The sequence below is a fragment of the Heterodontus francisci genome, chromosome 2, assembly GCF_036365525.1.
Source record: "Heterodontus francisci isolate sHetFra1 chromosome 2, sHetFra1.hap1, whole genome shotgun sequence".
NCBI classification, from domain to species: domain Eukaryota; kingdom Metazoa; phylum Chordata; class Chondrichthyes; order Heterodontiformes; family Heterodontidae; genus Heterodontus; species Heterodontus francisci.
The window spans coordinates 193707229-193722296 of NC_090372.1; the positions used below are offsets into that span (position 1 = coordinate 193707229).

Genomic DNA, 15068 nt, shown 5'->3' on the forward strand with positions numbered 1-15068 from the left:
CAGCATGTGTGCCACCAGGTAAGGTTGGTAGATTTCCTTCCCTAAAGGACATTAGTAAACCAGATGGGTTTTTACGACAATCGACAATTTCATGGCACTACTACTGAAACTAGTTATCAATTCCAGTTTTTAAAAAATTAATTATTTGAATTTAAATTCCACCAGCTACCACGGTGGGATTTGAACTTGGGCCTCTGGATTACTGGCTTACTAGTACAGTGAAATTACCACCACACCATCATCTCCCCCTATTGGCAGCGCACCAACTCAGCACAGACCAGGAATCAAACCTTGAAAATTCTTATCTTTGTTTTCAAACCCTCCATGGTTTCACCTCTCCCTTTCTGTAATCTCCTCCAGCCCTATAACTCACTGAGATCTCTGCTTTCCTCCAATTCTGGTCTCTTGAACATTCCCGATTTTAATCGCTCTACCATTAGCTGCCAGGGCCGGTTGGTTGTCTTGATGAGCAGCAGTAGCAGTGATGTCAGCAAGCAGGTAAGCAACCAGTTGCATTTAAGTATTCATATATAGCAAACCAGGGAGTTAAACATTTAGTATCTGCCCCTTTTAATTTCAAATTTCAGATAGCAAAATAAATGATTGTGATGGATTAAGATAGAAAATATATGGATTTTCTTTATTATTATGGAGAAATTTGACATTCCACAAATATTTTTTTTAGGGCCAGTGAGGGTAATTAACAGTGATTTTTGAGGTTAGTATGCCATTAAAAACCCAGTTACCCCTCATTCAATAAAGTGTATTTTATTCAAGGGTTATTACTCGCAATACTAACAGTGTTAGAGTGGAAATCCTCATCAATTCCATTGATTGCAGTCTGGGGGTCTTTCAATAGCACACCCACTGGAAAAGCATCAAATCGCTGACAGCAACTTCTGGATTTTCAAATGATACTGCTCAAGTGCAGACTGCAGAAGTTGCTGACAGTTTCAGTGGAGTGATGACTGCAAATGCTGATACTTTCACCGCCATTGCCACTGCAAGATCTGGGACATTGTCACAACCTTACTTTGTGAGCCTGTAAATGAGATACCTGTCTAAGCAGTTTTTACTGACCGCTTTAAAACTCTTTAGTCAAGTTGTTTCGTACCAGACATTGTTACAGTCTTTAATCTGTACTGCATTTTACTTATAGGTAAACAAAACAAATTATTTCTTATATTAATAAAAAAGTTCATTCAATCCGAGCTGTCTTTACCATCTTCATTTTGGTGTGCTTGTGTAAAGAAGAATTGTGTAATGTGTAATGGACTGCTGACCATACTCTATCCTGTATAATTACAACAACGATAGTTCAATTATTGTGGTTTTAGTAGGTTAATTTTATCTTTATGATCATGGCAGCAATTTATTTGCAGCTGAGCAGATATAAAAGATGTCCAGTCATGGAACAGGACAACCGACTTGTCAAGTTACAGCATCTTACATCAAACGCTAGGAATTTATACACTGAGCAGCACGTAGCTTGGGTCTTTGAAGTGACCCAAAAGTTTCTTAAGTATTCGTGAGAAATTCCGATTGCTTGTATTTGTGCCTACAGTTTGCAGTATTCTTCAAAAATATTTTTAATTTACTAGAGTGCCATCAATGTCTGATGGTAAATCCATTACCTTTGAGGCCCCTCAAGTGCAATCAGCCCTATATCCACATAGTTGAAAGTAGCAGAAACCCACTTTTTCATTTTTTATTTCCAAAATATACTTTATTCATAGAAATCTGTAAAAAATACATTACCAAGCAGTTTCAAACAGCACCAAGTCAAAAAATACAAACAGTGCAAGGGTGATCAGTTTCCTTCAATACAATCATGAATTGCCTCACAACCGTTCCATTTCATTTGTCATGCCATATACATTTTTACATTTTACAGCACACAAAATTTTCCCGATACAGTTCGAGGGGTTTCCCATGGATCCAGAAACCCACTTTTTCATAAATTTATTTATCTGCTTTTGGAACAAAGATCGCATCCTGTTGCTTGTTAATCATGCTGGCTAGTTCTTTTTTTTTATATTTCCAAAATATACTTTATTCATAAAAATCTGTAAAAATTACATTGCCAAACAGTTTCCAAACAGCACCAAAAAATACAAACATTGCAAGGGAGATCAGTTTCCTTCAATACTGTCATGAGTTTCTTCCCAACCCTTCCGTTTCACAATTGTCATGTCAATTACAGTTTTACATTTACAGCAATTGAGAATATTAACGATACAGTTCGAGGGGTTTCCCATGGATCCAGCCCCTCAGTGTAGCTTGGTGGGGGAACCTTACACTGTGGTCTTTCCCCATTGAGCCTTTGCTGCGGCTGCCCCAAGCTTTAGTGCGTCCCTCAGCACGTAGTCCTGGACCTTGGAATGTGCCAGTCTGCAACATTTGGTGGTGGACAACTCTTTGCGCTGGAAGACCAGCAAGTTTCGGGCAGACCAAAGGGCGTCTTTCACCGAATTGATAGTCCTCCAGCAGCAGTTGATGTTTGTCTCGGTGTGTGTCCCTGGGAACAGTCCGTAGAGCACAGACTCCTGTGTTACAGAGCTGCTTGGGATGAACCTTGACAAAAACCACTGCATCTCTTTCCACACCTGCTTTGCAAAGGCACATTCCAGGAGGAGGTGTGCGACCGTCTCTTCCCCACCACAGCCAACGCGGGGGCACTGTGCGGAGGGGGCGAGACTTCGGGTGTGCATGAAGGATCTGACGGGGAGGGCCCTTCTCACCACCAGCCAAGCTACGTCTTGGTGCTTGTTTGAAAGTTCTGGTGATGAGGCATTCCGCCAAATGACTTTGACGGTCTGCTCGGGGAACCATCCGACAGGATCCACCGTTTCCTTTTCCCGTAGGGCCTTGAGGACATTCCGTGCAGACCACTGCCTGATGGACCGGTGGTCGAAGGTTTTTTCCCGCAGAAACTGCGATAGGTGGTACGGCACCGCCCAACTGCATGGAGCGTTCCGCGGCAATGTGACCAGGCCCATCCTTCGCAACACCGGGGACAGATAGAACCTCAGTACGTAGTGACACTTGGAGTTTGCGTACTGGGGATCTACACACAGCTTGATGCAGCCGCACACGAAGGTGGTCATCAGGATGAGGGCCACGTTGGGTACATTTTTCCCGCCCTTGTCCAGAGATTTGAACATCGTGTCCCTCCGGACCCGGTCCATTTTAGATCCCCAGACGAAGCGGAAAATGGCTCGGGTGACTGCCACGGCGCAGGAGTGGGGTATGGGCCAGACCTGCGCCACGTAGAGCAACAACGTGAGCGCCTCGCACCTGATGACCAGGTTCTTACCCACAATGGAGAGAGATCGCTGCCCCCACATGCCCAACTTTTGTCGTACCTTGGCTACTCGCTCCTCCCATGTTTTGGTGCACGCCCCGGCACTTCCGAACCATATCCCCAGCACCTTCAGGTAATCTGACCTGACGGTAAAGGGGACAAAGGATCGGTCAGCCCAGTTGCCAAAGAACATGGCCTCGCTCTTGCCGTGGTTAACTTTGGCTCCCGAGGCCAGTTCGAACTGGTCGCAGATGCTCATCAGTCTGCGCACGGACAGCGGATCCGAGCAGAAAACGGCGACGTCATCCATGTACAGGGAGGTTTTGACCTGAGTGCCTCCGCTGCCTGGGATTGTCACCCCTCTTATGCTCGCATCCTTCCTAATAGAATCAGCAAAGGGTTCAATACAGCAAACAAACAAGACCGGGGACAGAGGACAGCCCTGTCTGACTCCAGATTTGATCGGGAAACTTTCCGATTCCCACCCGTTGATTGAGACTGCGCTACTGATGTTTGTGTAGAGCAGTTGGATCCAATTGCAGATTCCCTCCCCAAACCCCATTTTGGAAAGCACGTCCATCATGTAGGTGTGCGATATCCTGTCAAAAGCCTTCTCCTGGTCCAGGCTGATGAGGCAGGTGTCCACCCTCCTGTCCCGTACGTAGGCGATCGTATCCCTGAGTAGCGCGAGACTATCAGAGATCTTCCTGCCGGGTACAGTACAGGTCTGATCGGGGTGAATCACCAACTCCAGAGCAGACTTGACTCGACTGGCTATGACTTTGGACAGAATCTTGTAATCAACATTAAGCAGTGAGATGGGCCGCCAATTTCTGATTTCTGCCCTCTCCCCCTTCTGCTTGTAAATGAGGGTGATGATGCCTTTTCTCATGGATTCTGACATGCTGCCGGCCAGGAGCATACTCTCGTATACTTCCAGCAGGTCCGGGCCGACCCAGTCCCACAGGGCCGAGTACAACTCGACCGGTAAGCCGTCGCTCCCGGGGGTTTTACTCGTCTCGAAAGACTCGACGGCCTTTGTCAGCTCGTCCAGAGTTAGCGTCTTGTCCAGTCCCTCCCTCCTGCTGTCATCTAAGACCTCTGTGATAGATGACAGGAAGGACTGGGAGGCTCTGCTGTCTGTGGGCTTTGCGTCATACAGCCCAGCATAAAAGGATTTGCTGATCCTTAGTATGTCGGACTGCGAAGACGTTACCGAGCCATCTTCTTCCTTCAGGCTGCTAATAACAGAGCTCTCTCTGTGTACCTTTTGGAAGAAGTAACGCGAGCACGTCTCACCCTGCTCGATGGAGCGGACTCTGGACCGGAAGATGATCTTGGAGGCCTCCTTGGCAAAGAGCGAGGCCTGCTGGCTCTTCACCTCTTGGAGGTCCTCCTTGACCTCGACCCCCATTGACTGCAACCGGAGTAGATTTTGCATAATTTTCTGGAGTCAATCATGCTGGCTAGTTCACTGCATCAACGAGCGCACTTCATGGTGCATGATGTCATGATGAGACCTGTTCAGCATCAGTTTGCAGACCCACTGCAATCCATTTCTTTGTGCTACTGCTTTCAATTTTCAAAGGGCAATTCAAAGACAAAAAGAAACTTCTGTTTCACACCCTAAATCGAGGAAAAGCAACCTTTTCAATACTACTTTGCATCAGAACCAAAAGCACCAGTAGCAGCTGATTATTAAGCATCAATATTGGTGAAAAAACTGTCACAGGAAGCTGCATGTCATGGGATTGTGTACAGTAAAAATATTTTATAGGATACAGCAGAACCAACCTTTTGTGTTCAAGATGAAGTGAAAAATGCAGAAAACATTAGCAGTTACATTATCTCATTTGCTAATTTGAACTCTATAAGTTTGTGAAGGAGGGCAGAGGAAGTTAGCTGCCGAGCATAATTGCTGTGAATCACTGATGCTTTTGTGATAACGAGGTAAAGCAAGACTGGAGGAAACAGTAGAAAGTAACCTTGAAATAAATAAATGCAAATATCTAAGTTTAGGAGTTGATGAACAATTTAACTAAAGCAGCACTCGAGTAAAGCCAGCTTCTCTATTATTATCCATTTGTGTGGTGAGATAGTTTGCCCTAAAACATTCACAGCTGCTATGTGATGTGTATCTTCAGTCACATATTGGCTGGGGTTGTATACATGTGCCGGGGAGAACCCCACATCGCCCGCTTCTCTGGGACGCCCGCCAAATCAAGTGCCATTAGGCACTTTACTGGACAGCGGCAGGCTTTCCATGGTACCAAGGACCCCGGCAACAGAAGTCCTGCCCTTTGAGAGATCCCGGCCAATCAGGGCCGACAGCTCTTTAACTGAGCAGCACCACCGCAGAAGTGGTAGCTGCTGCTGTTGGAGGACCCACCCGAGGCCCTGGACCAAGGCCACAGATAGGTTAGAGCTGGAGAGGTCTCGTAGGGTGGGGGTCACGGGGCAGGATGTTGGGGGGTCGGCAGCAAGGGCAGGGGTGTGCCTCTCAGCATCCCCCCGCCCGACCTGATGCCGGATTAAAAAACACTTAGTGCCTGAACGAGGGATTCCTTCCCCACCAGACCGGCAAGCAACTGCACGATTTTTCTTGCCGACCTTCCCGTGCGGCGACAGGCCTGCTCACCACTGGGCTAATTGCGGCAGCAGTGGGATGAGGCCCTTAATTGGGCTTTAATTACCCACTTAAGTGCCTCAATTGGCAGCAGAGACGGGAAGGTAGTGGGGTCCGTCCCTGCCACTATCCCACCCAAGTACATGCTCTCCCCACCTCCAAACCCACCATGTGGGAGAGCATAAAAGTCCCCCTATTGTATCAGTAATTACACCAGCAGTGAAGTAAAGACATGGATGGGGTAGAAACTTAATCCAGGTTGTGACTATTTCACCATAATGTCACCCGAAACACTCATACATAGCATAGAAATATAAATTCCTCAATTCAAACTTGCAACAGTTAAAATTTATTGAAGAACAAAGAAAATTACAGCACAGGAACAGGCCCTTCGGCCCTCCAAGCCTACGCCGATCCAAATCCTCTATCTAAACCTGTCGCCTATTTTCTAAGGGTCTGTATCTCTTTACTTCCTGCCCATTCATGTATCTGTCTAGATACATCTTAAAAGACGCTATCGTGCCCGCGTCTACCACCTCCACTGGCAATGCGGTCCAGGCACCCACCACCCTCTGCGTAAAGAACTTTCCACGCATATCCCCCCTAAACTTTTCCCCTCTCACTTTGAACTTGTGTCCCCTATAGATTTGCAATCGATATGATAAATAAATAAATCTGAAACATTTAAAAATTTTACCGTTGAAGTCTTTTTGGCAATGACGCTTTCATAGCCTCTCAATCTTGTTGCTAACTGTTATAATTTGTGTTCAGTATGTACTGTCTCTTTTGTTTTCCTGTCATCAACTGTTTCACTCTACAGATCAGATAGTTTAACATCTGTTGTAGGGAAAATACTGGAATCTATTATTAAGGAGGTTGTAACAGGTTATTTAGAAAATCTCCATGCAATCAGGCAGCATCAACACAGTTTTGTGAAAGGAAAATCGTGTCTGACTAATTTATTAGAGTTCTTCTGAGGGGGGAGGGTGAACAGTCAGAGGTCGTGGTACACATTGGTACCAATGACATAGGTAGAAAGAGAGATGAGATCCTGCAACAAGAATTTAGGGAGCTAGGTAGCAGATTAAAAAGCAGGACCTCAAAGGTTGTAATCTTTGGATTACTCCTGGTGCCACGTGCTAGTGAGTATAGGAATAGGAGGAGAGAGCAGATGAATGTGTGGCTGAGGAGATGGTGCATTTGGGAGGGCTTTAGTTTCCTGGATCACTGGGTCTGTTTCTGGCGAAGGTGGGACCTGTACAAGTTGGACGGGTTGCACCTGAACCAGAATGGGACCAACATCCTTGCTGGGATGTTTGCTAGTGCTGTTGGGGGGGTTTAAACTAATTTGGCAGGGGGCTGGGATACAGAGTGGAGGTACAGTAGAGGGCGATGCACAGTCAAATATAGAAGAGAAACTGAGTCAGTCTGGAAGGCAGAGCAAATATAGACCCGTTAAGGCACAAGTGAAAAATGCAAGGCTGGATTGCATCTATTTTAATGCAAGGAGTCTTACTGGTAAGGTAGATGAATTGAGGGCTTTGATTAACACATGGGGATATGATATTATTGCGATCACAGAGACATAATTGAGGAAGCAGCAGGACTGGCAGCTCAATATTCCAGGGTATAGAATCTTCAGGCGCCTGTGGAAGAGCCTGTCACTCCAGAATTGGCCTTTATAGCCACTCCAGGCGCTGCTTCACAAACCACTGACCACCTCCAGGCGCGTATCCATTGTCTCTCGAGATAAGGAGGCCCAAAAGAAAGAAGAAAAGAAAGAAGACAGGGGAGGGAGTAAAGGAGGAGGTGGCATTGCACTCTTGACCGAGGAGTCAATTACTGCAGTAAGGAGGGATGATATCTTCGAAGGTTCCTCAAATGAGGCCATATGGATAGAACTTAAAAACAAAAAGGCTGCATTCACTTGGCTGGGAGTGTACTACAGGCCTCCAAACAGTCAGGGAGAGATAGAGGAGCAGATATGTCGGCAAATCTCAGAGAGGTGTAAAAATAATAGGGTAATAATAGTAGGGGATTTCAACTTCCCCAATATCAACTGGGATAGTCTTAGTGCAAAAGGCTTAAAGAGGCAGAATTCTTAAAATGCGTACAGGAGAGCTTTTTGAGCCAGTACGTAGAAAGTCCTACAAGAGAAAAGGTGGTACTGGACCTAATCCTAGGGAATGAATTCGGACAAGTGGTAGAAGTGTCAGTGGGGGAGCATTTCAGCGATAGTGACCATAATTCTGTAAGATTTAAGATAGTCATGGAAAAGGACAAAGATGAACTGGAAATAAAGGTACCAAATTGGGGGAAGGCCAATTTCAATATGATAAAACAGGATCTGGCCAAAATGGACTGGGTGCAGCTACTTGTAGGAAAGTCTACATCAGACCAATGGGAGCCATTCAAAGAGGAAATAGTGAGAGTTAAGGGCAAACATGTTCCCGTTAAGGTGAAGGGTAGGACCAACAAGTCCAGGGAACCCTGGATGTCAAGGGATATCAAGAATTGGAAAAGGAAAAAAAAAAGGAAGGTTATGGCAGATTCAGAGCGCTGAAAACGGCGGAGGCACCAGAGGAGTACAGAAAGTGTAGGGGGGTACTTAAAAAAGTAATTAGGAGAGCGAAGAGGGGACAGGAAAAAACACTGGCGGGAAGACAAAGAAAAATCCCAAGGCATTTTATAAGTATATTAAGGCAAGAGGATAACCAGGGAAAGTGTAGGGCCCATTAGGGACCAAAGTGGCAATCTGTGCGTGGAGCCGGAGGACATAGGTGAGGTTTTAAATGATTACTTTTCATCTGTGTTCACTATGGAGAAGGATAATGTAGGTGTAGAGATCAGGGAGGGCGATTGTGATATACTTGAACATATTAGCATTGAAAGAGAGGAATTATTAGCTTTGTTAGCAGGCTTAAAAGTGGATAAATCCTCAGGCCCAGAAGAGATGTATCCCAGGCTGTTATGTGAGGCAGGGGAGGAGATAGCAGGGGCTCTGACACAAATTTTCAGATCCTCTCTGGCCACAGGAGAGGTGCCGGAGGAGTGGAGGACAGCAAATGTGGTACCATTATTCATGAAGGGTATCAGGGGTAAACCAGGTAATTACAGGCCAGTGAGTCTAACATCAGTGTTAGGCAAACTATTGGAAAAGATTCAGAGGGACAGGATTAATCTCCACTTGGAGAGGCAGAGATTAATCAGGGATAGTCAGCATGGCTTTGTCAGGGAGAGAACGTGTCTAACAAACTTGATTGAATTTTTCAAGGCAGTGATTAGATGTGTAGATGAGGGTAAAGCAGTTGATGTAGTCTACATGGACTTCAGTAAGGCTTGTGATAAGGTCCCACGTGGGAGATCGGTTAAGATGGGCGGAGCAGTGGCAAATGGAATTTAATCCTGAGAAGTGTGAGGTGATGCATTTTGGGAGGACTAACAAGACAAGGGAATATACAATGGATGGTAGGACCCTAGGAAGTACAGAGGGTCAGAGGGACCTTGGTGTACTTGTCCATAGATCACTGAAGGCAGCAGCACAGGTAGTTAGGAAGGCATATGGGATACTTTCCTTTATTAGCCGAGGCATAGACTATAAGAGCAGGGAGGTTATGATGGAGCTGTATAAAATGCTAGTTAGGCCACAGCTGGAGTACTGTGCACAGTTCTGGTCACCACACTATTGGAAGGATGTGATTGCTCTGGAGAGGGTGCAGAGAAGGTGTACCAGAATGTTGCCTGGGCTGGAGCATTTCAGCTATGAAGAGAGACTCAAAAGGCTAGGGTTGTTTCCCTTAGAGCAGAGAAGGCTAAGGGGAGATATGATTGAGGTATACAAAATTATGAGGGGCATTGATAGGTTAGACAGGAAGAAACTTTTTCCCTTAGCGGAGGGTCGATAACCAGAGGGCATAGATTTAAGGTAAGGGGCAGGACGTTTAGAGGGGAGTTGAGGGAAAAAAGTTTTCACCCAGAGGGTGGTTGGAATCTGGAACGTACTGCCTGAAGAGGTGGTAGAGGCAGGAACCCTCACAACATTTAAGAAGTATTTGATGAGCGCTTGAAATGCCATAACATACAAGGCAATGGGCCAAATGCTGGAAAATGGGATTAGAATAGTTAGGTGCTTGATGGTCGGCACAGACACGATGGGCCAAAAGACCTGTTTCTGTGCTGTTTAAAGGGCGGCGCAGTGGTTAGCACCGCAGCCTCACAGCTCCAGCAACCCAGGTTCAGTTCTGCGTATTGCCTATGCGGAGTTTGCAAGTTCTCCCTGTGACTGCGTGGGTTTCCACTGGGTGCTCCGGTTTCCTCCCACAGCCAAAGATTTGCAGGTTGATCGGTAAATTGGCTATTGTAAATTGCCCCTAGTGTAGCTAGGTGGTAGGAGAATGGTGGGGATGTGGTAGGGAATATGGGATTAATGTAGGATTCGTTTCAATGGGTGATTGTTGGTCTGCACAGACTCGGTGGGCCAAAGGGCCTGTTTCAGTGCTGTATTTCTAAATAAAAATAAATAAATCTTTGACTCTATCAAGCAACGTGGATAAAAGGGAACCTGTGGATGTGGTGTACTTGCATTTCCAGAAAGCCTTTGGCAAAGTGCCATATCAAAGGTTACTGAACAAAATTTAGAGTCCATGGCAGAGGGTGTAATGTATTAGTATGGATAGAGGATTGGTTTGCTAACAGGAAACAGAGTAGGCATAATTGGGTCATTTTCAGGTTGTCCATGTGTAACTAGTGGAGTGCCATAATCAATTATTTACAATCTGTATCAATGACTTGGATGAAGGGACAGAATGTATGATTGCTAAATTTGCTGATGACACAAAGATAGGTGGGAGAGTAAATTGTGAAGAGGACATAAAGAATTTGCAAAGAGATATAGATAGGTTAAGTGATTGGCAAAGATTTGGCAGATGGAGTATAATTTGGGAAAGTGTGAACTTGTCCACTTTGGCCGGAAAAATAGCTTAGCAACATACTATTTAAATGGAGAGAGATTGCAGAACTCTGAGATGCAGAGGGATCTGGGTGTCCTCATACACGAAACACAAAAAGTTAGTTTGCAGGTACAGCAAGTGATTAAGAAGGCAAATGCAATGTTGTCGTTTATTGCAAGGGCAATGGAATATAAAAGTAGAGATGTTTTGCTACAGTTGTATAGGGCATTGCTGAGACCACATCTAGAGTATTGTGTCCAGTTTTGGTCTCCTTACTTAAGAAAGGATATAATTGCATTGGAAGCAGTTCAGAGAAGGTTCATTTGACTGATTCCTGGGATGAGAGGGTTATCTTATGAGAAAAGATTGGACAGGTTAGGTCTGTATTCATTGGAGTTTGGAAGGATGAGAGGTGATCTTATTGAAACATATAACATCCTGAGGGGACTTGACAGGGTGGATGTTAAAAGGATATTTCCACTAGTGGAGAGACTAAAGTGAGGGGGCACAGTTTAAAAAAATAAGGGGTCTCCCATTTAAGACAGCGATGAGAGAATTTTTTTCTCTCAGAGGTTCGTGACTCTGTGGAACTCTCTTCCCCGGAGAGCGGTGGAGGCAGGGTCATTTATTTTTAAGGCAGAGGTCAGCAGATTCTTGAGAGACAAGGGAGTCAAAGGGTATCTGGGATAGGCAGGAAAGTGGAGTTATGTCCTCAAACAGGTCAGCCATGATCTTACAGATGGCAGAGCAGGCTCAAGGGGCTGAATAGCCTACTCCTGCTCCTAGTTCGTATGTATGTATGCATGTATAAATTTGCAGTGATTACATCATTGTTACTAATCCTTCAGTGTGTGTCAACATGCATTGTGATAATGAAAAAGTTCAAAATGGCAAAGCAGACATGTGAATTCTATGATTATATGACATAAAACTTACGTAAAAGTGATTTTAATCCATCATTGGGTTCAAATAATGATTATAAATAGCTCAAGGTTTGACATATTTGGAACGCATCAACAAAATTATTGCTTATATTCCTGAGGGTCCATTAATCTCTAAATTTTTTAAATAAACAGGTTAAATGCCTGCGTTAAAATAACAAAGGAAGGAATTCCGTGCTTACTATGGTAAGCAGTCATATACTAGCATCCGATGGTGTAACTTCAAAGCCTGCATTTTAATCAATTTTGCAATCTTATTGCCACTTTTTGAACGTTATACACTGAGAATAATTCTTTCTGTTTTTAATCAACAGTTACTTGAAATTAACTGGACAGGACTAACAAATCTTCTGGATGTCCCTGGGTTGAAGTAAGTGCAGAATCCTTGAAGGTGTTTCCATAGGATTCAACACTGTCCTACTAGGCCATGTTACAATTTGAGACTGGAAAATAGCTGGGTTTGTTTCAGTTTTAAAGTTAAAGGATCTTGTTTTAGAATTGATCTGATGGTGCAAGTATCAGAAAATAGGTATAATGAATGAACAGCTGGGGACCTGAGACTTTTGAGGTCCCTCAAAGGAATTCTGAGTAGGCATTTAAAATAGGAAAGGAACTAGTGGTAAGCTTAATAAAATATAGAATAAAAAGGAAAATAGAACAAATAATTGAATAAAATAATGAAGTAGTTAGTTAAAACACGTTAAGAATGGCAGGACAGGTGATGTGTCATGGCTGCAGCCTGTGGGAGCTCCTGGATGCCAGTGAGATCCAGGGCAAACACATCTGCAGTAAGTGCGGCTCAAAGAGCTTCAGCTCAGAGTCACTGAACTGGAGTCTGAGCTGCAGACACTGCGACACATCAGGAAGGGGATAAGTTACCTGGACACTTTGTATCAGGAGGTGGTCACACCCCTTAGGATAGGGTCTTCTGATTTGGTCAGTGGTCAGGGATAGGAGAGTGTGGCTGCAGCTGAGGCAGGTGAGGGGACCCAGAGGGCAGGAGTGCAGGAGCCTCAACCTTTGTGACTGTCCAACAGGTTTGAGGTTCTTTCAGCTTGCTTAGATGAGAGTGGGGGCTTCAGGGTGGATGAGCAACCTGACCATAGCACCATGGTACAGGAAGCCATTCAAGTGAAGGGAGAAAAAAGGTATGTAGTAGTAGTAGTAGGGGACAGTGTAGTTAGGGGGATTGACACTGTTCTCTGCAGTAAAGAGCGAGAGTCCAGATGCCTGCCCGGTGCCAGGGTTCGGGACATCTGCTCAGGGCTGGAGAGGAACTTACAGCGGGAGGGGGAGGATCCAGTCGTCGTGGTCCATGTAGGTAACAACGACATGGGCAGGACAAGGAAAGAGGTTCTGCATAGTCAGTATGAGGAACTAGGTGCCAAATTAAGAAGCGCAACCTCAAAGGTAAGAATCTGAGAATTATTATCTGAGCCATGTGGGAATTGGCATAGAGCAAATAAGATTAGAGAAATTAATGCGTGGCTCAAAGACTGATGTGGTAGAAGTGGGTTCCGGTTCATGGGGCACTGGCAGCAGTACTGGGGAAGGTGGTGGCTGTACCGTTAGGATGGTCTACACCTGAACCGTGTTGGGGCTGGTGTTCTAGCGAGCTGCATAACTAGGGAGGTGGAGGGGATTTTAACCTACATTTCGTCTGGAAAAATCAGATTGGCAGTGGTAGCCTAGATGAGGAGTACATAGAATGTTTTCAGGATAATTTCTTGGAACAATACATGCTGAAGCCCACCAGAGAGCAGTCTATACTAGACCTGGTATTGTGCAACGAGATAAGATTAATTAATGACCTCATAGTTCAGGCGCCACTAGGTAGCAGCGATAATAATATGATTGAATTATCCATTCAGTTTGAGGGAGAGAAGAGTGGGTCCAAGACCAGCATTTTAAACTTAAATAAGGGCAATTATGAGGGCATAAAAGCAGAGCTAGCTAAAGTGAAATTGCAAATCAGGTTAATGGATAGGTCAATAGAGATGCAGTGGCAGACATTTAAGGGGATATTTCAGAATACACAGAATAGATACATTTCAACGAGAACGAAAAATTCCAAGGGTGGGACCCGCCATCCGTGGTTAACTAAAACAATTAAAGATACTATCGAACTTAAAGAAAAAGCCTATAATTGCGCAAAGATGGAAGGCAGGCTACAAGATTGGACAGAATATAAGAACAGCAAAGAATGACTAAAAGAGTGATAAGGAAGGTAAACAGATAGTAAGAGTTTCTATAGATATTTTAAAAAGAAAAGAGTTAACAAAGTGTGTGTTGGTCCTATAGAAAGTGAGCCTGGGGAATTAAAAATGGATAATAAGGAGATGGCAGATGAATTGAACGGATTTTTTGCATTGGTCTTCACTGTTGAGGATACAATTAACATCCCAGCATTAGCTATAAGTCAGGAAATAGAAGGGAGGGAGGAACTTAAGAAAATTACAATGACCAGGTAAGTGGTACTGAACAACTGTTGGAACTGCGGGCTGACATGTCCCTGGAACCTGATGGACCTCATCCTAGGATGTTAAATGAAGTGGCTAGTGAGATAGTTGATGCGTTAGTTTTAATTTTCCAAAATTCCCTGGATTCTGGGAAGGCTCTGTTAGATTGGAAAATAGCAAATGTAACTCCTTTATTCAAAAAGGGAGGGAGACAAAGCAAGAAACTACAGGCCAGTTAGCTTAATATCTGTCTTAGGGAAAATGTTAGAAGCTATTATTAAAGACGTTATAGCAAGGCATTTAGAAAAATTCAAGGTAATCAGGCAGAGTCAGCATGGTTTTGTGAAAGGAAAATCATGTTTAATCAATTTATTGGAGTTCTTTGAGGGAGTTACCTGTGCTGTGGATAAAGGGGAACCAGTGGATGTTTTGTACTTAGATTTCCAGAATGTATTTCATAAGGTGCCACATCAAAGGTTATTGCAGAAGGTTATTGAAGAAAATAAAAGCTCAAGGGGTAGGGAGTAACATATTGGCATGGATAGAAGATTGGCTAGCGAACAGGAAACAGAGAGTGGGCAGAGATGGGTCATTTTCTGGTTGGCAAGATGTAACGAGTGGTGTGCCACAGGGGTCTGTGCTGGGGCCTCAACTTTTTACAGTTTATATAAACGACTTAGATGAAGGGAACAAAGGTATAGTTGCTAAATTTTCTGATGACCCAAAGATAGGTAGGAAAGTAACTTGTGAAGAGGACATAAGGGGGCTACAAAGGGATATAGATAGTTA

The 15068-nt window shown here is 44.4% G+C and overlaps 1 protein-coding gene across 2 annotated transcripts in view; it reads left to right on the top strand.

Annotated features, from left to right (window-relative positions):
• Positions 1 to 15068, top strand: part of LOC137349681 (extended synaptotagmin-2-like) — a 276064-nt gene that overhangs the window by 172825 nt on the left and 88171 nt on the right. For both annotated transcript variants that reach the window (XM_068014993.1, XM_068014994.1), the window contains exon 7: positions 12135 to 12190. In XM_068014993.1, the coding sequence (XP_067871094.1) occupies positions 12135 to 12190 (56 nt within the window). The remainder of the gene's footprint in view (positions 1 to 12134; positions 12191 to 15068) is intronic.